We start from the raw sequence: 23,057 nt of genomic DNA, 5'->3' as shown, positions 1-23,057 counted from the left end.
TATATTTAATTGGCAAAGAAATACACATTCATTTTAATAATCAGTGTTTATTTTCTGTATGTATTGTTTGGATTTCACAAAAACATATTCCAGCATTAAGCATTTAAAACTCATTCAGGTAAAGACCAAGAAGCAGGCAAGAATGACTGTGGTAAACAGCCTAATTACAGAAAATAATTCCTATATTTTTACATTACATTTTAAATATTTTTTTTGAAGATTTTATTTATTTGACAGAGAGAGACACAGTGAGAGAGGGAACACAAGCAGGGGGAGTGGGAGAGGGAGAAGCAGGCTTCCGGTTGAGCAGGGAGCCCGCTGCGGGGCCGATCCCAGGATCCTGGGATCATGACCTGAGCCGAAGGCAGACACTTAACGACTGAGCAACGCAGGCACCCCTTACATTACAACATTTTAAAACAATTTTGTGTTTATTTAAGAAAGGATTTTTTTCATACATAGTCAAGATTTTTTTCTATCATGGTATTAGGTTCCCAGGGCTGCTGTAACAAATTACTACACATTGGGTGGCTTTCAACAACAGAAATGTATTCTGTCATGGTTCTGGAGTCAGAAGGTCTGAAATCAAGGTGTCAGCAACATTGTTGGCTCCTACTTAAAACTGAGGGAGAATCTCTTCCATGCTTCTCTCCTAGCTTTTAATGGTTGCCAGCAATCCTTGGTGTCCCCTGGCTTGTATGATGTATCATTGTAATGTCTGCTTTTATCTTCATGTGCCATTCTTCCCTGCATCTCTGTTTCTCTTCTCTTCTTCTTCTTTTTTAAAGATTTTATTTATTTGAGAGAGAGAGAGAGAGAGAGAGAGAGAGAGAGAGAGAGAGAGAGAGCATGAGAGGGAAGAGGGCCAGGGAGAAGCAGACTCCTTGCTGAGCAGGGAGACCAACGCAAGGCTCGATTCTGGGACTCCAGGATCATGTTCTGAGCCGAAGGCAGATGCTTAGCCGACTGAGCCACCCAGGCGCCCCTCTCTTCTCTTCTTATCAGGACACCACACATATTGGATTAAGGGCCTGCTTTGCTCCGGTATGACTTCAGCTGAACGACCTATATCTGTAGTGATCATATGTCCTTCTAAGAAGGACATGAATTTTTTGGGGGGAAATACTATTCAACCCAGTGCAGTCACTTTCCATTTAACATTAAAGAAAAAATCCCCATAGTATACAGGATCCAAAAATGACAGATGAAATAGGTAAATCATTGCTGAATATGAGTGTGATCTCTTATTTTTAACCAGATACTTGGATGGGAATGCACCTTTGGGAATCTTTCTCATTCGCAAATATGACTTATATGCAAGAGAAACAAACATTTTTTTCAGGAAAGATTCAGAGGAGCAACCTAGGTACATTCATTTTTTCTAATTTGAGGACACTGCTCCCTACAATATTTTCTAATTCTGCACAATTAGAAATTAATTCCACTGTATAATTGCCCAGATTTGAACAAAACCTATAAAGTGGCAAACAAGCTTGAGAACTTAAATATTACAGAGTTAGATAAAGTAAATCTATGGTGAATTCTAGTATTTCATTCTTATCCTTTGCCAATATTTATGTTGATATTTTATTCACTTGTACTCACCAATTCAGAATCTGTCATCATAATTGAGAAGATGAATTTTTCCTACATTTGAATAGTTTACTAAGCATATTAATAGTATAAATATGATTTCAGGGATAATCACTTAAGAAAGCAATCATTTATAGGTACCTTTTATCAACATGCCAATGTACCCTTTGACTAATTATATCTTTTATTCATCCTTCAAGTCATAATTCAAGCATCACAAGGTCAGATCCGTTTTCCTTCAGTAAGTGAAATCCCTACTAGATTTTCTTGCAGTACCCAGTATTGCTTCTTTGTAGCTTTTACCACTGCGTTAATTTTATATTGATTTTTGTGATTATTTAACTACCATTACTCTTCTCCACTAGACTTAAACTCCATAGGACAAGTACTGTAAGGTATGTGTATTTTATTCACCTTTGTTTCTCTGCCTAGTTAGTACTTGCTGAATAACTGAAAAAATTAGAAATGCATATTTACATATAAAAAGTTGATATATGAATCATGAATCAATCTCATTAATATGTTAAAGAATCCTTTACCAAGTGAATGTCTCCTAAATAAACATTTACTATTATAGTACTATTGGGTAGGTAAAAACATTAGGGGCACATTCATTTTAATATCTTTTTCATATACTTTTCTATTTCAAATAGACTTGGTTGAATTATTTTGAATAGCTCAATTAAAAAATGCAGGATTCAAATGATGACAGATTTTATTATGCATCAAAGACATTCTGGGATATTATTAAAATAAACATAATTTACTTTAAATATAAGTTTCATGAAACATTCTCTATGAGAGCTATTAGAGCAATTCTGCATTTTTACCTTGCAATGTGATAAAATGGCATATATCATATTGTAAAATCCCTTTGAAACAACACTATAATTTCAAAAGTGACATTTAACAGTATGATGCATTTTAAAAATAACACTTGAAAATTTTAAATTTGCATAATACCTATATTTAAGAAGACTATATAGTACTACTAAATTATTCCCAAATAGAAATTAAAATTTCTTCCATGATCATTAATTATTTGATCCACAGAAAGTCTGTTGCAAATCTGAATATCTAAATTCAGAATTTAGAGCATGCAGATACAATTATAATCTCTCTCTTTTGACAGCTTGAGCTTACATATTTAGATAAATACACATAGTACTCTTCTTTCTAAAAGATTTCCTGATTAGAGAAAGGACTGCATTTCAAAAGTTAAATATAATGCTCAGATAAACACATTTTTCCAGTTTTGAGATGCTGCTGCTCCTTGAACTTTCTGTGTCATGCTAATATTTCTGACATTTTCTTTCTGAGGAAACAAATGGTAAATACCCTTAATTTCCACACATATATAGTACATCTCTTTAGACAGATATATATATATATCTCATACTTTCTTATATTAAGCTGATCAGTAATATACATGAAAAAAAAAAGAGAAACTGTGAAGGGAAAACCTGAAGGATCAAATGATGAAAACTTTCTTTCTCATAATTTGATGGCTGCTCTAAGCTTGGCTGAGCGTGCTCTGGGGTTATCCTGTACATCCTGATCTTCTGGAGTAAGTACTTTCTTGTGTATCAATTCCCACATTAAAGGGGCCCTGCCTATAGAGGCTCCTTCCTTGTTTTCATGACCTGAACCCAATTGCAATCCTTGTTTCACTTTCTGTCTAGCACTTAGGTTAAACCTTTCTGTCATGCTTATCCCAAGCAGGAATCGTTTGACAATGCGATCCTCTAATGAATGGAAGGAGAGGGCAACAAGGCGGCCACCAGGTCTCAGAAACTTCTGAGCTGTCTTCAATCCTGTGTAAAGTTCATTGAGTTCATTGTTCACAAATATTCGAAAAGCTTGGAAAGTCTTGGTAGCAATATGGGTAGATCGTTGTAGCAAGTCTTTCCGTGCAAAAACAGCAGATGGAGGAAATGCACCTATGAATAGATTTTGTAAAAACAGGAAAAGAGGACAGGAAAAATTAATATTTTCTACTGTAAATTTACTGGGTTGTGTGTGTATATACTTAAGGAACTACATTTCATTAGAAAATTGTGGCATTTCATTCATTCTTCCATTTTATTTCCAAGCATCCAATCAAGATTTAAACTATGTGTCAGAAACAGCTTTCATAACTCATAAGTAACTGGAGTCAAACAAGTAGAGAAAGAGGCAGACAAATATTAGTGATTAAAACTTCCCAACTTGAGTGAAAAATATTAACTCACTGATACAAGAAGTTCAGTAAACTACAAATAGAATAAACAAGAGAAAACCGCATTTAGGTACATCATAATCAAACTATGACAAGCTAATCAGAAAAATCTTGAATACAATAAAGAAATACATAAAGGAGAACAAAAATATTATTAACAGTTATTTTCTCATGAGGACAATGGAAGCTATACAATACTGGAATAGCATTCAAATTGTTGAGGGAAAAAAATCTGTCTTCCAAGAAGGCTATCTAAAACTATTCTTCAGAATTAAAGGTTCAAAGACATTTTCAAATAAATAAAAAATGAGAGAATTCATTGCTAATATGTCTGCATTCAAGGAATGCTAAAGGAAATACTTAATGCTGAAATAAAATGACACCAGATGGTAACTTGCATATACAGAAAAAGAGATTATAGATATATCTATATAGATATCCACATATCTCTCTACATATGAGTTCTCTTAATTTCTTTAAAAGGCAGGACTCAAGTGAAATTATAACAATATTTTTTACATTTATATACATTACAATACAGGTATTAATCTGTGCAAAGGATTAGAGTGGGTAAATGGAGGTATATTTTTGCAAGATTCATATGTTGTACTGGAAGTAAAAGTTGCATATTGTGGTTCCTAGAGCAATCAATAAAAGTAATGCAAAGAAATAAAGCTAATAAACTCAGAGAATAAAAATAGTACACAAAAAAATATTGCTTAACATAAAAGACGGCAGAACAGAACAAGAAAACAGAAATTAGACAAAGAGAAGACAAATAGTAAAATGGTAGACAAAATCAAATATATCAATAATTACATTAAGTATAAATGCATTAAATACTCCAATATAAATGAGATTATCTGACTGAAGAATAGCAGGACCTAACTATACATTGTCTAGAGAAATGTATAGAAATGTACTTTAAATATAAAAATGCAAATAAAAGTAAAAGTAAGCAAAAGGCTGTGAAAAGATATGCCATGAAGACAGAAGCATAAAAAAGAGAGATCGTATTAATATTAGAAAAAAAAAAAACCTTTAAGAAGGAGAACTCCTGGACCCAAAGAGAAACATTTCTTATTGAGAAAAAGGTCAATAGAGCAAGAAAGTACAACTGTAAATGCAAATGCACCAAATAACATAGTTATCAAAATTTGGACATCTCCGAAAAAGACACACATTTATAAAAGCAATTGATTTTTGACCAAGATGTTAAGTTAGTTCAATGGAGAAAGAAAAGATTTTCAATGAAAGTTGATTATCATAAAAGAAGATGAATTTCAACTCTTACTGCACACTGTACACAAAATTAATACAAAATGGATCACAGATGTAAGAGTAAACACTAAACCTAAAATATATATCTGACAAAACTCTTATCCAGAATATGTAAGAAAATCTCACAATTTAATAAGAAGCCAAACCACCTATGTTCAAAAATTTGAACACTTCACAAAAGATATAAGCCAATAAACATATGTAAAGATGTTCATCATCATTAGTCATAAAAATGCCAATTAAAACCACAATGAAATATCACTACACATCCACTAGAACTGCTAAATCCTAGAAACAAACTACTGAAACTGACCCAAGAAGAAATAGATGATCTGAATAGAACTATTACGAGTAAAAGGATTAAATCAGTAATCAAAAGCAACCCACAAAGAAAAGTCCAGGCCCAGATAGCCTCACTGCTGAATTCTGCCAAACATTCAAATAATTAAAAACATTACTTGACAAATGCTTCCAAAAAATTGAAGAAAAGAGAACACTTCTCAAATTACTTTATGAGCCCAGTATTACTATGAAACTAAAACCACAGGCATCACAAGAAAATTACAGATCAATATCTCTTATGAATCTAAACATTAAAATCCTCAACAAAATAGTAGCAAACCAAATTCAGCAGCATATTAAAAGGATTATACACCATGACCAAGTGGATGGTCATGGTTCAACAAATGAAAATTGATCAATGTAATATGTCACATTGACAGAATGAAGGAAAAAACCCACATGATTATGTCAAATGATGCAGAAAAAGCATTTGAAAAAATTCAACACCTTTCATGATAAAAATACTCAAGAACTAGGAATAGAAGGAAAGCACCTCAGCATAATGAAGCCCATATGAGAACCCAAAGCTAATATTATACTTAATGATGAAAGACTAAAAGCTTCTCCTTGAAGATCATGAACAAAACAAGAATACCCATCTTCACCACTTCTATTCAACACAGTACTGAAAGTTCTAGTCAGAGCAATCAGACAAGAAAAAGAACTAAAAGGCATCAAAACTGGAAAGGAAGTAAAATTATCTCTGTTTACAGAGGACAGGATCTTATATGTAGAAAACACCAACGATTACATATACACAAACCCTATGAGAACTAACAAATGGATTCAGCAAAGCAGCAGTATATGAAATTAACATGCAAAAATCAGCTGTGTTTCTATCCTTAATAATTAACAATCCAAAAAAAATTTTTTTTAAATTCCATTCACAATGGCATCAAAAGGAATCAGATATTTAGGAATAAAGTTAACAAAAGAAAGGTAAATCTTATGTTATGGAAGCTACAAACAATATTTAAAAAAATTGTTTAAGATGGAAAACTCCTCCAAATTAATTTAAGATTCAATGCAATCTCTAACAGATCCCAGCTGACTTTTTTTTTAGACAAATTGACACGCTAATTCTAAAATTCATATGGAATTGTAAGAGACCCAGAACAGCCAAAATGATCCTGGGGAGGGGGGGGCAGGGTGAGGGGAAGAGAATGAAGAAGGAGGACTCACACTTAGGGATTTCAAAACTTCCTAAAAAGCAATGGTAATTGAGACAGTGTGGTGCTGGTACAACAATGGACATAGAGATCAATGGAATATAATAGAAAGCTCAGAAATAAGCCCTATGAGCAACTGATTTTTGACAAGAATGTCAAAGCCATGCAATAGGGAAAGAATGGTTAATGGAACAAATAATGTTAGGACAACTACATAGATAGTCACATACTAAAAAATGGAGTTGGACCGTTAAATCACATAGAAAAATTAACTCAAAATGGATCAAAGACATAAATGTAGAGCAAAAACTATAAAATTCTTAGAAAGAATTATGTCTTAGAAAGAAAACACAGGGATAAACATTAATGACTTTGAATTTGGCAAGAAAAAATTCTTAGATATGACACCCAAATCACAAGCAACAAAAGAAAATTGTACATCATCAAAATTAATTTTGTTATTCAAAGGCCACCATCAAGAAAGTGAAAAGACAACTGAAAGAATGGAGAAAAAATTGCAAATCATGTATCTGATAAGGGATTAATGTATCTACAATATGTAAAAGAAGAAAATTACAAAATGAAGCATGTATGATACTATTTACATTTTAAAAGATGCACATCAAAACAGACAAACTCCATTTAGTTTTCAAGAATAGGATAAACAAAAAATGTTGATTTTTAAATAAATGAATATAATTTTCCTTAAACTTACTCCATTGTCATACAAATATGATATTAAAGTATAATGTTCAATGAACTTATAAAGGAATTTTCTATTTAATTTTTTTACTTGATTACTCATGTCTTAAAATTTTTGTTCCTAGAGAATATTATCCCATAGAAATGTAATCCTTGTGGTCCAGATTCTCTATGGATGAAGATCAGAAAGTATGGCTGCAATCCTGGCACTTGAGTCTCAGTGGCATGCTTCTTACAGCAAAGTAAATTATACAAAGCTGGTGCCTTAGTTCACATTTTAGTAACCTGTAGGTCCAGTAGTACATGAAACAATCAGAGAAAGAAAGAAATAATACCATACTTGTACCAGGGAGCTGAGAACCTGGCTGTCTAAAGGTAACCAAATCCATGGTATGGGTTCACTCTTTCATCCACAAAAACTACTCTGTTGAAAGGCTAGTTTAGACATTAGGGAATTTATCTTCTAACAAGCAGGTCTCTCAGAAAAAAATATCAAAGTCAAAGCTAAAGAGTGAGGTCAACTTTTTTTCTATTTGTTATTCAATCACTCCATGTTCCACAGAAAGAGTTTTGGTCACTGGGAAATGTAATTTAAAATATTCTAAAATCTGAACAAATACACAACTCTTCATGTTTTAGAGCTTGGATTTAGAGGATGCTTCAGGAAGAATGTATTCCTAAAGACTTGCATGATTTAAATCTTGCATAATTCAACATTAATTTTCTCAAAGAAAAAATGTATTATAAAATAAATTTCAATTTACATGTATTTTGATGTAAAATAGGGCATAAACATCCATGGAATACAAGAAGCATCAAATAATGTAGCATGTTTTTGCTTTAATGCTTTAAAATTTTGTTTCATAACATTATCTCTAATATTTTATAGATATTAAATGGATGGCTCAACATGGTAATTGCTTATCATTCTTGGCATTTTATCACATTTCAGAGATACACATTTGAGGATGTGATTATTAACAGCACTGAATTAGCCATACCTGACTTTATGTTAAACAATTCGATGAAATAACAGAAAGGCAGAGAGTTTAATAATATATGCTTGATATTGTCAATGAATATATTTTCAAAAAATAATGAAAATATCTTCATGAAGTCCCAAAAGTTCATTTTTGCTTTTGCTTCACTAGCATTTGGAGATGTATCTTGAAAGAGGTTGCTGTGGCCGATGTCGAAGAGGTTACTGCCTATGTTCTCCTCTTGATGGATTCCTGTCTCACACTGAGGTCTTTCATCCATTTTGAGTTTATCTTTGTGTATGGTGTTAGAGAATGGTTGAGTTTCATTTTTCTGTATATAGCTGTCCAATTTTCCCAGCACCATTTATTGAAGAGACTGTCTTTTTTCCATTGCATATTTTTTCCTGTTTTGTCAAAGATTATTTGACCATAGAGTTGAAGGTCCATATCTGGGCTCTCTATTCTGTTCCATTGGTCTATATGTCTGTTTTTGTGCCAGTACCACGCTGTCTTGGTGATCACTGCTTTGTAATAAAGCTTGAAATCAGGCAACGTGATGCCCTCAGCTTTGTTTTTCTTTTTCAATATTTCCTTGGCTATTTGGGGTCTTTTTGGGACTTCATCAAGATAAAAACTTCTGCACTGCAAAGGAAACAGTTAACAAAACAAAGAGGCAACCCACAGAATGGGAGAAGATACTTACAAATGACACTACAGACAAAGCGCTGATTTCCAAGATCTATAAAGAACTTCTCAAACTCAACACCCAAAAAATAAATAATCAAGTCAAAAAAATGGGCAGAAGACATGAACAGACACTTCTCAAAAGACATACAAATGGCTAACAGACACATGAAAAAATGTTCATCATCATTAGCCATCAGGGAAATTCAAATAAAAACCACATTGAGATACCACCTTACACCAGTTAGAATGGCAAAAATTGACAAGGCAAGGAACAACCAATTTTGGAGAGGTTGTGGAGAAAGGGGAACCCTCTTACACTGTTGGTGGGAATGCAAGTTGGTACAGCCACTTTGGAAAACAGTGTGGAGGTTCCTCAAAAAATTAAAAATAGAGCTACCCTATGACCCAGCAATTGCACTACTGGATATTTACCCCAAAGACACAGTTGTAGTGAAAAGAAGGGCCATATGCACCCCAGTGTTCATAGCAGCAAAGTCTGCAATAGCCAAACTGTGGAAAAGAGCCAGAGGAATGGATAAAGAAGATGTGGTCCATATATACAAAGGAATATTACTCAGCCATCAGAAAAGATAAATACCCAACTTTTACATCAACACATTGGATGGGACTGGAGGAGATTATGTTAAGTGAAATAAATCAAGCAGAGAAAGTCAATTATCATATGGTTTCACTTATTTGTGGAACATAAGGAACAGCATGGAGGACAGTAGGAGAAGGAAGGGAAAAATGAAGGGAGGAAATCGGAGTGGGAGATGAACCATGAGAGACTATGGACTCTGAGAAACAAACTGAGGGTTTTAGAGGGGAAGGGGGTGGGGAGAAGGGGCAACCCAGTGATGGGTATTAAGGAGGGCACGTACTTCATGGAGCACTGGGTGTTATACGAAAACAGTGAATCATGGATCCCTACGTTAAAAACCAATGATGTATTGTATGGTGACTAACATAACATAATAAAATTAAATTAAAAAAATAATCAAAATAGAAAATGTTAAAATAACAAAATAATATCTGAAATCACCAAGTAAATTCTATATAAATAATAGCATTGGTTCATTTGACATAACAAAGTATGGTAGGCATTTCTCTTTACCAGCTAAAATGGCCCCTTCCTGTGGCACAATTATAGTTTATAATTCATTCAGCCAGCTAGCTGTGAAACTGAGATTCCTGACTAGTTCTTTTAATTGAGGAGACCTGTTTTTATTTCAAAGTATTTCACATAAAGTGAGAATTTATTCATATTTTATATTATGCAACTTCATGTTTATATAATTAATATTCACTTTAAATATATCCACACTGAATATGAATTTGCAGCTGAAAAATTAACACCACTGTGATCAGACAATTTTTTCTTTATAAGGTTTAAGTAGGCCTTGCCAATGTCATATAATGGAGAAAGAAAATAAGAGCTTCCATTTTATTTAGGAGTGGTCTTAAAGATAATAGGATAACTCCAAACCATGAAAAGCTTTTCTTCTGGGGCTTTTTTAAATTTTTTGTTTAGGGAATCCTAATCTGGACTATGCAATGGGTTTCCTGGATAGGATTTCCAGGTATGGTCCTATCAACTCTGCAAGTCCCATCTTCATGGACCAGAAGACGATTAAGGGCTGCGATGGGCAGTATGTTTTGTGGAGCTTTTTGGTGCTGCTCTGGGACCAAAAGTACACATCCTGCCTTATTTTAGATAAGTTCAATTTCCAGGGATACCCTTCCTTTATAAACTGGCACTTTTATTTCTGTAATTTATAGGAAGAAAGATTGACAATACAGATTTTATAAAATGAAATTAAAAAGAAAAAAAGAATTTAAACAGCATACGGTAATGGAAATTAAAATAGCAAAAACAAAACATCAACTGACAATTGTACAAATAGACAAAAAGACAAGAAAAGACAATCCTACTATCAAGGATTAAGCAAGGTAGTTTTCTTCAAATTTTGTTTTATTATGTTATGTTAGTCACCATACAATACATCATTCGTTTTGATGTAGTATTCCGTGATTCATTGTTTGCGTATAACACCCAGTGCTCCATGCAATACATGCCCTCCTTAATACCCCGGTGATGGGTACTAATACCCTTTCTAATTCAGACAAAAACACCTGACTTCCTTAATACACCGGGGTATTAAGGAAGTCAGGTGTTTTTGTCTGAATTAGAAAGTTTAAAGACAATCAGTAAATGTCATGTGCCTATAAGGTAGCAAAAATGGGTTTGCTTGTGTAAGTCACTGGTCAGAGAGTAAGGAACAGAGTTCTCCTAGGTAAGTAGAGACCATGTGGGAATATCTGCTAGATTCTAAATTAGGCCAAAGGAAGAAAAATATTAATGAGACCTGGTCCTTGCCCTTGAGGAGCTTACTGTTTTGCAACTCTTCTTTCTTCTCCCACTTCTTTATCATATCCTATATTCTGTTATCAGAGATAGAAACTGGTCCTCTCTATTATTCCATTTCCTGATTTTAGTCACAGATCTTGTATGGCTAATTTATTTGATTAAGGCATAGTAGGTAAGACAGAAAATACAGATTCATTTGATTTGGTGCTTAGAGAAAATCTCCTTTTTGTGTTTTCTAGTCTACCAATGGACTAGGCCAATTTATATAAGTTTTAAGTGGGAAGAGGTGTGCACTTGTCACACTCTACTGCAATTACAAGTTTACTTGTCTGTCTCAGTACCTTGACTTGTGAATGGGAGCTATTTCATGTTCACTCTTCATATCCCTCATACTTAACAAAGAAGCTTGTGATTCTAAACCTTGACTGCACATCATTCACCTGTGGAGCCTTTGAAAAAATAAAGATGCTTGGCCCCAGTCCAGAACTATGGAATCAGTTTCAGGGGTTTATTACACAGTAATCACTATTTTTAAAAAGCTTCACAGAGGATTCTGATTGCAGCCAAGATTAAGAACTACTATAGTAAACACTCAGTAAATGTTTGTTGAAAAGATAATAAATAGATAATGAATGGAAAAAAATAAATGGATAAGTGAATGAATTCATTCACATCATTAGATGGCTATATGAAGAATATAATATTCAGTCACATCAAAGAATGGCTAATTGAAGAGAATCTTTTTAGTCACAGAAAACATCATGAACTGAATTTTCCAAATAATGTCATGAAATGCCCTACTTTTCAGCCAAATGTGAATGTGGGTACCGAACTGTGAATTTAATGGGGCAAATGAACTCTAAAATTTGCTAGCAATTTCATTATCTCAATATAACTACTTCCTTGTATTTAATGATATTTGATACTTGCTGGAAATGTCTTAATGAATCAATTATTTGCACATGCAACAGAACACCTGCAATTAACTTTAACCTCCAGAAATGCAAACTTGCAAGCCCTTATTAACTGAAATGAGCCAATGTGCAAGGTGAACTTTTTTGCATATTTCTTTTACAGAATAAAATAAGACATGAGAATGTAATGGTCATCAAGACCTTCAGTGATTTCAGCTCAGATTTTTTTCCACAAAGATTAGTGCACAATATTGTTGAGATTTTCTGTAAGCTTTTATTTCACTTAATATCTATAAAATCTTAAACCACAAGTTTTCTCAATTCTTCAAAATAGCAGAACCATTTTCCTCCTAATATTTTTTTCATATTTTGAGGGTTTTTTATCCTTCTAATACTTTATAATAGCAAAAATTTGTCAGTAAACTGACTTTAAAAAGGAATTAAAGGCTAACATAATTTAATAGCAAGATGTTTTCAAGTTAAGTACACCAAGTACACTTTAAAAAATGTATAGTTAAAAGTAAGTGTACATTAAATCCACTATGGGGTAACAAGTTGTAATTTCAATTCAATTTTACATTATTTGGTACTTACCTCTCATAGCAATGTTGAGAAAATTCCTGACATAGAGATTGACCCGAGCTGTTTAAGAAAATTGTTAAGAGTTCTCCCTCATAAGAAGCACTCCATTCTCACATTCCAAATCAGGTTTGTTGTTGCAGGATTTTTAAAGTTCCTGACAGTCTCATATTCTAATTCTTCCCTTTCTCTCATATCAGCAATTTTTGATGGCTCTATATCTGAATTGTATTGAGAACCCCACCATTTCTCACCAATTCTACTACTATCACCCTAATCTAAGCCATCATCACCTTTTCCACACAACCATCAGACCAATCTTTTTCATATGAAAATTAGATCATGTGATTACACTGTTCAGTATCTCTAGGATCTTCCTATCACATGAGATAGAAACTGAAGCTCTTACCTTGGCCAAATGTCTCTATGTCACATGCAACCATTGCTTCCTACCACCCCCATTTCTCTGACCTCACCTTCCTGACCTTGAGCTCTGTACCTTAACTGAACCATGGCATGGTCCTGCCTAGGTTCTTTGACCTGTACCTAGAAAATCTGCCTTCATATAGCTGGATAGCTTATTCCCTTAATTCAGGTCTCTTCTTAAACATCACAGAATTAGGGTACCTGGGTGGCTCGGTCAGTTAAGTGTCTGCCTTTGGCTCAGGTCATGATCTCAGGGTCCTGGGATCGAGCCCCACATTGAGCTCCACATCAAGCCCCACACCAGGCTCCCTGCTTCTCCTTCTCTCTTTGCCCCTCCCCCCTGCTTGTATGCTTTCTCTCTCAAATAAATAAATAAAATCTTGAAAAAATAAACATCACAGAATTAGAAAGGTTGCTGTCTTTAACTAGTTATGAAAAGTAGCATCCTGTCACTAAAGTCCCCTTATACTATTTAATTTTTTCCATAATACTTTATCAGGGACAAATATTTACTCGTTTACCACCTGTCTTCCTCTATTAGATGATGTGCTCAGTGAAAAGAGAACTTTGTTCACTGCCATAAATCGTTGAACCAAGAAGAGTTGGTGGATTTAAAGAATGACTGCATTTGTACTTTAAACTTATAAACATAGTAATTGTTAAAAAAAAAAGCAAAAAGCAATATCATCAGTTGTATACATAGCAAAAGATTAATGTCATTATTCCTTTAATCCCACCCCAAAAAGCAAACAAAAGGTATAATTTATAACTTTTTTCCTTGATATATATGACATTTTGTATATAAATGTACCTATGCATATATTTGTAAGGAGGGAATGATCTGCACAATAACCTGCAACTTGCTTTGTTTATGTATCTTAAAAATTTCAGTTGTATAGGTGCATTATAATCCATTTTGTTTGTTCATTAACAAATGTTTGTGGTTTGTGGTGTGGAGTACAGTAATTATGATAGAGGCAGTCTCTACTCTGGTGGAGCTCATACTGCTATCACAGCAACGTTTAGGATGTTCTCTCTTTTTGCTATCACAAAAATGCTGCAGTAAACATGTGAATTACACATTTTAAATTTCCACATGGTAGAAAAACTCTACAAAATAAACAGACAGCCACATTGTGGGAAAAATATTTGTAACTATTTGAGCCTATGATAGTAGTCTATAGGATTAGAGTATTTAAGTCAAAGACTTTTTGTGCCCATTTAAATTTGGATCAATACTTCTAAATTTATTCTCTCAATAGATTGTACCAATTTATTTCCATCAATAGTACATGAGAGAGCCCATCTCCCCACGTCTACACTAGTACTAAAACTAGCCCTCTTTTTAACCTTAACTAGCCTAATAGAGTGAACAAATGATAGTTTACAGTTATTTAATTTATTTGCATTTCTTTCACAATTAGTAGAATGGGGAATCCTTTCAAATCTAATGGCCATTTGATTTCAGCTATGAACTGACTGAGCAAACCCTTTGTTCATGTTCTTATTCTGATGTTTTTTCTTTATTGATTTAGAAGAGCTATTTATAAAATAAGGATATTAACCATTTTCTCTCATATATAGTCACAAATATTTTTCAGAGATTGTGACTGTCTTTTTACTTTGTGGAGTTTTTCTGCCATACAGAAATTAAAAGAGTATACAGATTTTTTTTTCATATCTTTTAGATTTTATCAAGTTTAGGAAAGCTCTCCCCACACCAACATTATGTAGATTTAATCAACTCTATATTTTCTGGTATATTTCTAGTTTTATTTCCTATATTTAAATATTTAATTCACAGAAAATTTACTTTTAGTATGGTATGAGGTAGGGATCTAACTTCATCTTTTTGAAAATTACATAGCCAACTGTCCTATTAAGTTGTACATTATTTCCCTATTCATTTGAAGTACCACTTTGATCATATACTACATTTTTATACACAAATAGATCTTATGGATTCTCAATTGTGTTCCACTGATGTATTTCTCTATTTTTCTGCCAATACCAAAATATTATTGTTTTTTTTCCCCAGTATGTTTTGCTATTAGGTAGTACAAACTCCCCTACCCTCACCATTATCCTTCCTTAAAAAATTTTCTTGGGTATTCTCATGCATTTGTTAGTCCAAATTAAATTTAGAAAGAATCAATAAAGTAAATAACAAATATTTTGATTAAAATTGCATCGAATTTTTTAAACTGATTTGGATAAAATTTACATTATCATAAAATCCATCCAGGGAACATAGTATTTCCATTAATATTTTACATGTCCTTTGTTAAAGTTTAATAGTTATCTTCACCTAAATTATGGTCACCTGTTTGTGTGAGTACTATGCTTACACATAAGCACTTTAAACATCCGTATGGAAAAGCATAAAAAAATGACAATACTTATATTAAGACAACATGGTGTAATAGAAATGGTGTGGGGCTATAGAAAGGAGAAACTAGGTTCAATGATCAGATCTTCTACTTTTTTTTAAATAATTTTTTATTGTTATGTTAATCACCATACATTACATCATTAGTTTTTGATGTAGTGTTCCATGATTCATTGTGCATAACACCCAGTGCTCCACGCAGAATGTGCCCTCTTTAATACCCATCACCAGGCTAACCCATCCCCCCACCCCCCTCCCCTCTAGAACCCTCAGTTTGTTTTTCAGAGTCCATCGTCTCTAATGGTTTGTCTCCCCCTCCTACTTACTCCCCTTCATTCTTCCCCTCCTGCTATCTTCTTCTTTTTTCAGATCTTTTACTTTTTAATAGCTGTTTGATATGGGGCAATAACACTTAACTTCTAAGTTTGTTTTCCCACTAGAACATGAGATGATAACACTTTTCACAAAATTATTGTAAAGATCAAATAAAGAAAATGTTCAGAAGCACATACTCCATATAGTCACTTTATGAATGCCATTCATCCATTTATTTATTTGCTATTCTCAGTTATACAATGGAGTTGGTGAGGAAGGGATTTGATATGTTAATTTGAAGATTCTACCAAACTAATTCTATTTTGATCCTGGACTAATAGGAGAGTAGGTGGGGTAGAGGGTTGTTGAAAACCTCTGAAGCATCTGAGTAATTCTCATTGGATTTAGGCATCAGATTAAAAGATTTCAGTATCCAAAAGGAAGTATAAAATTTTCCTTTTGTACAAATTAATGGTGCACTTCCAAGTTTACAAAGTGGCATTTAGGCCTTAAGACTATGAAGATAGCATGGTAGAGATATGAGAAATCAGGGGTGCCTCGGTGGCTCAGTTGGTTAGGCCTGGGTTTGGGTCATGATCTCGGGTCCTGGGATAGAGCCTTGCTCAGTGGGGAGCCTCCTTCTCCCTCTCTCTCTCTGCCTCTCCCACCTTTCATGTGTGTTCTCTCAAATAAATAAAATCTTTAAAAAAATGAGAAATTATTTAAAAATCACTTTTTAGTTTGATCTTGACTATTTAATGACTGATGCTAACAAATGTAAGAGCCCTAACTTAATTAACCTAAACCTTCCAGGTTGCATTACATTCACCTGGCCAGATTATTTCCCATAATTAAACTTTTAGATTCTCTCTTGCCATCCAAGTATACAAGTTTTCTTCTGGCATCTTGAGCACACAGTATTTATTTGTCTCCATTCTTTCCTTCTCCCTTTGCTCTAGTTTTCATGGAGCACCTTTCTGCACAGGGCATCTTCTTTCTTGAGCATATTTCCACAAGGATGAAATATATTTGTGAATCATTTTAAACCATACCATTTGTTTTCAGAAATCCAAAATCCCAACTTATTCAGTCCATTTATTAGTTGAGTAGAATCTGAGGCTAACAGAAATTGTTTCAATTAAAATTGGCATGAGCAGTATTTGGTAAAATTTAGTAACTGCATCCTGAATAGTACATCATTCATTCATTCAGACAATATTTACTATGCACAGTGTACTAAACACTGGGGATTAAAATGTTTATGAAGACATTGTAGTCCCTGCCCTCAAAAAATTCAAACCCAATGAGAATGATATGTAAATATTGGGAGGAGGGCTAGAAACAAGGATTGTACACACTATTAAGGGAACAAAAAGAGGAAAAAAAAAGAAGAATCTTGACCCCTGTATAGAAAGCATTTTCCAATCTACTGTTCTGGGGACAGTGGCCTTGTTAACTATATAGCACCTTCACTCCCCAAACAAATACCAATGTGTCTTTTGGCAAGTAAAATCTGAGAAAAGTCGCATGCTACACTCTTCTGGAGATCCACAATGTCCATTAGCATGGTAAAGCTCTGAATATAATTATTAAACTCTATTTACCTAGCACTTTCAAACTTTCTGAGTAAGAACTTTAATTTTTAGTAAGAACTACCCATTCCATAGAATTTGTTTTCTGGGTAGGAAAATACTTAAAGTATGTTTGGTGTTAATCACTCCTCACATATCTCAATTATGTCATTAAGTCCCTATAATAATTCTGAGGCAAGAGGTAGATATTCTCATTTCCATTTAGAGGTGAAAAATTTAGGGTTAAAGGTCACTTCCCAAGTTCACAGGATCCAAATGGAAATTTGGTCTTTTTAACATGAAGCCCACCCCTACATCCATTCTTTTTATAAGACAGAATGACTCTAACTCCTCCAGAAGAGAGGCATAACATTTCTGACTAGTTCATCTGAGAAACACACTCTGGGAAGGCCAGATTAACATTAGCTTTTTTTGTCTTGATTTTTTTTAAAAACTCAATTTATTATATAGGTGTGTTTATTTTTCAGTTTCCTGAGGATGTTCTTGAGTTTTCTTGTCTTTACGCGTGCTCAAAACAAAGCAACAATTTTAAGATGGTACATTCACCAAACCATCTCATCTCCTTTTTCCTGGTTAGAATTAAAGGAAGTTAAGATGAAATCACATGGCTCAGAATGATTTCCAGAAGCTCTGATTTCATGTCTAGTGTTTTATATAACAATCTCATTTTCTGGGAGAAAATGAGGGTAGAATCTTTACTCTAAGCCTGAATAGCCTTTTACTAAGAGATGTTGCATCAAGTTGCAAGAGTTTGGCTTTCTCTCCACTTTTCCCCTGGGGAGATGTGCATTGTTAGGCCTAAGACTGCACATCTGGTGAAGGCAGCAACTGCCCTGGTCTCTTACCTGGGAATGGTAATGAATACCTTTGGCTTTTGTCCTTTTCATTGTATTGAAAATAACATATTGTTAGCTCAGGTTATTAGACTGTAAATTTGCCTCTCTTTTTCATAAGCTGTCTTGATAGTGTGTTTAAAAAAGAAACAGTTAATACTACTGTCATTATCAAAAGACTTTTGCACAAGTACTGATTACATGTTTTTGATTAAGAATCTAGACTCAACCAGTGCAGTACACACTGGGCTTTTCCTGACTCACTTGCTAGAAAAGGAGCCCTTTATAGTTGTTTTTATGTTCCAAAAATTAGTGCTTAATATTCTCTTGCTAAGCAAACTGAGGGGACAAGCTTGTGTATTTTTTTCTTTAAAGCTTCTTGGGAAATATTATAAGAGAAGACTGGAAGATTTTCTATACATTTGATACTGTGCATTTCTTGTAAATACACAATTTTAGCAATGACAGGGCAGTGATCATTGCTCTCTTCATAGTCTAAATGCCTTTCTCCCTCTTCTTATAGTTTATGTCTACTCATCCCTAATGCTCACAAAGGTAGGATCTTCTCCAGCAAGCTTTTGCAATGATGTTTTTATACATATTTCAACAAACTATTACCATTCTACATTATTGGTCTATTAACATCTACTAGGCTGCAAAAGATCCAAAGATATTTTATTATCTTTCTTTATATCCTCAGTCCCAGGTCTAAAGCGTGGTGCACAGTAGGTGGCAAAGGGAAAAATCCACTAAATAAATATTCTTCCAGCCCCAAAGATCAAGATGTACCATAAATGGTATTCTAAGTGTGGAGATTCATGAACACAAACCTAAAATCATAGGATTTTGTGTGTACATGCAGTTTTATGTGGAAATAATACAGGGTTTTCAGTGAATTCTCAGCTGTATCAGGGACCTCAAAATAGGTAAATTCATGGTGAAAACAGAGTTTTCTGAGTTTTCAGCTTATAATTTACCATCTTTAATGATACCACCAAAAAGTCCTCTGTCTTCATTTAGTTTTATTTTGTTGTATTTTTCTTTAACTCCAGGAATACCACCACTTAGCATCATCAGGAGCAGAGACTGAGAACCCCCTTCATGCATGACAGGAGAAGTTGGAAATTCTATCAGTGAATACTCAGTTTTCTGCTGACTCACAAGGGATTTCATATTAAAAGTAAGAGAAAACCTTGCTTAGTAACAGTCTGCACTACATACAATAATAGAACACAATTTGTATGGGGAAGTGTTAAGATAGATTTCATTCATAAAAAACACCATGCTTCTGGCTAAATAAATGACTTAAAGTCCCAGAGAGAAATTATCATTTTTAGTTCTGGGATACCCTTATGCTACTTACACTTTTTAAAATTTAATACATTCACATGTTCAAATGTATTGAGATTTTTAAGCTTGTGAATGAAATTAGCAACGTGCTGTGGCTGTCAACGTGATGCATTGCAATTCCCAGAGTGGTAGGGTTTAAAAATTAATTCAGCTCTTGCACCTGTTTGCCGGCATTCGTCTGTTGAATTTCCATCGCATTTAATAAGTGTCTGTGACGCAACTCATGTCCTTTTGCCTGGGCTCCTATAATACAGTGTTAAATTCTCACCCATTTGAAATTCAAGTAATATTACAAATTTCAAACTGTTAATTAAAGTCTGTGAACTTGAATGGTTCTGGATAAAACTGGCTTTACTCAGTGAGGTTCTTTTTAAACTTCTTCAGCATCTCATCTAATCCTCAACTCCTACCAGGTTAAGTCTGATTTCAACATGATCTCACTATGGGTGGTTGAGGCTTACAAATCCTCCTACAATAGGGAAAAAAATCAAGTTATGGGTTTGAGCAAAAAAGATAAAGAGGAATATTACCCGCTGAGGTGAAATAAGAACATAGCTCAGAATTAAAGGAAAGGATTGATACATTTCATGTATTACTTTTCAATAAAATACATTATACTATAATACTTTATAATGTAATGTAATATACTATAACATAGTATAATACTCTAATTCTACAGTATTTAAGTCTTAAAATGCTGAGTCTAGATGGGATATCTCAACGTGAATCATGATTCCTTTTATCTGTTTAGGTGGTCGACATTAAATTTAATTACTGAGTCTTTAAGAAGGGATTGAGGCCTATTAACCAAATGCTGTGAACACAAAGCAAAAGTCTAAGGAGAAGGTTCTAGCATATCTAAGACACCTAATAAGATACTTTATTTGAACCTTTAGGAATAGTGAACAGGGAATGCAGTACTACTCTCAGAGCTGGGCCATTCACACCCCCAGAGTGGGGGACAGTAACAAGAAAAGGTATGTAACTATGTTCTTCTTTCTTATAAGGTCAGCACATACTCATAACTGATCTTTGGGCTCCAAGGTAAGTTGTATCATACTTAATTTGCAACGGAACACTTCTCAACTGTATTACAATGATCTCTGAAAAATATCTGTCACTTCCACTGAAACATAAGCTTCCAGAAGGCAGGGACTGTGTATTACTTCCAGAAAGTAGGGAGTGTGTATTATCATCAGTTTTCTCATAATAGGCTTGTGGAAAGACTAACAGACTATCTGACTGAATTAAAGAATAGATAATTAATTTCTCCAAGGGCCAATAGCATGTGGATTTTAACTAAGTCACAGATGATAAATATCTTTTTCTACCACATCCAAATTCAATACTGAACTGCACTCTCCCATCTTTTATTTTTCTGCCTGTTCTATCCTATTAACTTGGTCTAGGAGCAGTGTCCAGGGAAATAATGTCCAGGAAAGGCTTTTAGTTTCTAGAAGGATGTGTATCCATTTTGAAAAACAATGTTTGAAGGGCTAACGTCACATATGTGTCATTAATCTCACTAGGGGATTTATACTAGAAAGGAAGTACCCCATCTCCTCTCTAAAATCCCTTAAATATGCACCAAAAATTAACCATAGGGTTTTTAGTAACAACCCTAAGATGTAAGCCAAATATCTAATAATAAGGATATGATTAAATAAATTTGAATATCTCTTACTGACACACAGTATAGTGCCATAAATGTGGCATGATATCAGGTAAAAAAAAAATCAAAATTATATACACTCAATCATTTCAACTGAAAAATGTGAGAATAAAGGTAAAGAGATAAAATATGTAAACTTATAATCATGTTATGGTGGTAGAGTGGTGTTATAGGTTCTTAAAGTTTTCACTTGAATTTCTTAACAATGTTGTATATATGACTTACAAATGAAAATCTTGTATTTTCTCTATGATCATGAATTTTACATATTTTTTACATGTATTTGTGAAGTAGATTCTATCAACAACTAGATAAGGTAAATTCTTTGTACTGACTAGCTTTTATCAAGTGCCTATCATATGCCTGCCATGAGTAGGTAGTTTTAAAATGTAATTTCTAATCATCCTGACAATCTTATAAGTTAGGAATCATTATCCTTACCTTAGAGAAGATTAGAATGGTTCTATAACTTGTCTAAGTTCACACAGCTAGTAAACAGCAGAGCTGAACTGTGAATCCTGGTTATTGTATAATTCCAAAATTAATTTCTTTTTCCATTACTCAGTGACACAACAGAATGCAGTGACATAAACCTAGACTAATAATGCAAGGGTGATGAGGCATTAAAAAAAAAAAAGACTAATAAAGAAAAATGGGTAAGCAATATAGTAATACAACATGTTGGCTTGATGATTTCAGTCTGTCATCAAAGTTGATTTCCATCTAAAGAGTACAGAGATGAAGTCAACAACTTAAAAATCCTACCTGCTAGATTACCTTTCTCAGCTTCAATTTCTGAGATAGGTACCTGAAACACACAGGACTCTAAATTAATGCTTTCCAGGGGATTTTACATAAATGTTAATATTCTTTTTTTTTCCTAAGGAAGAAAATGCAGTGCCTTTAACATCACTGCAATGTATGCTGTATCTAAAACAGTTCACTGAATAATAATAATTAGGCAACCAAAAGCTCCATAACAACCCACTTTCTCTTTTCAAAATCCATAGAGCTTATTGTGTGAGGCCTAACTTGTCACCTGGCTAATGAGATGCTGATGTACCTTGAATGAGCTGGCAGCCAGCCCATCCTTAGAGTTCTTTAATGTGATGAAGAAAAAACAGGGAGAAGGGTAAAGTGACAGCAGGGAATAATGTTTTCAACAACAACAACAAAAAAGGATGTTTTCCCCAGTCTTAGCCTTTTCTCACATTCTCAAGGTTCAGGTTCCCAGTGCCTTGACTGCTACATTGCTGCCTGCTGACATCTTAACCATCCCTTTAAAGAGTAAGACAGCTGCTAGTACAGAAAGTGTTTCCTGGTGAATCCATTATAAAAATTTTTATAGTATTTGTTCTATTCATTCAAATGCATTCACTCACTTAATTATCCACTCGCTCATGCACTCATTTCTATGTGTTCATTCAACAAAAGTTAAAAATATATAGATATCTACTAGAGATAGATCTCTATTGGGCATTTAAAATACATTGTCTGATTTAGTAATCCAAGAATCCTGTGAGGTAGTTATTATCACCCATATTTTACAGATGAAGAAACAGAGATTCAGAGAAGGTAATAAATGCGCAAATTTACAAAGCTGGTAAATGACACAGCCAACTCAAATCTACGTGACTCAATAGTTCT

The 23,057-nt window shown here is 33.8% G+C and overlaps 1 protein-coding gene across 5 annotated transcripts in view; it reads right to left on the bottom strand.

The window, feature by feature from the left end:
- Window positions 1-930: 930 nt before the first annotated feature.
- The window catches only part of METTL15 (methyltransferase like 15), a 195,918-nt gene continuing 173,791 nt past the window's right edge, over window positions 931-23,057 (bottom strand). For 3 of the 5 annotated variants that reach the window (XM_027581107.1, XM_027581105.1, XM_027581106.1), the window contains exon 6: window positions 3,088-3,533. In XM_027581107.1, coding sequence (XP_027436908.1) covers window positions 3,088-3,533 — 446 coding nt within the window. Of the gene's footprint in view, window positions 3,534-23,057 lie in introns of all 5 variants that reach the window. The other 2 variants (XM_027581104.1, XM_027581108.2) reach the window with 2 other exon arrangements.

Source organism: Zalophus californianus, chromosome 11, assembly GCF_009762305.2.
Source record: "Zalophus californianus isolate mZalCal1 chromosome 11, mZalCal1.pri.v2, whole genome shotgun sequence".
Lineage (NCBI taxonomy): Eukaryota > Metazoa > Chordata > Mammalia > Carnivora > Otariidae > Zalophus > Zalophus californianus.
This window is presented reverse-complemented; position numbering and strand designations above follow the sequence as displayed.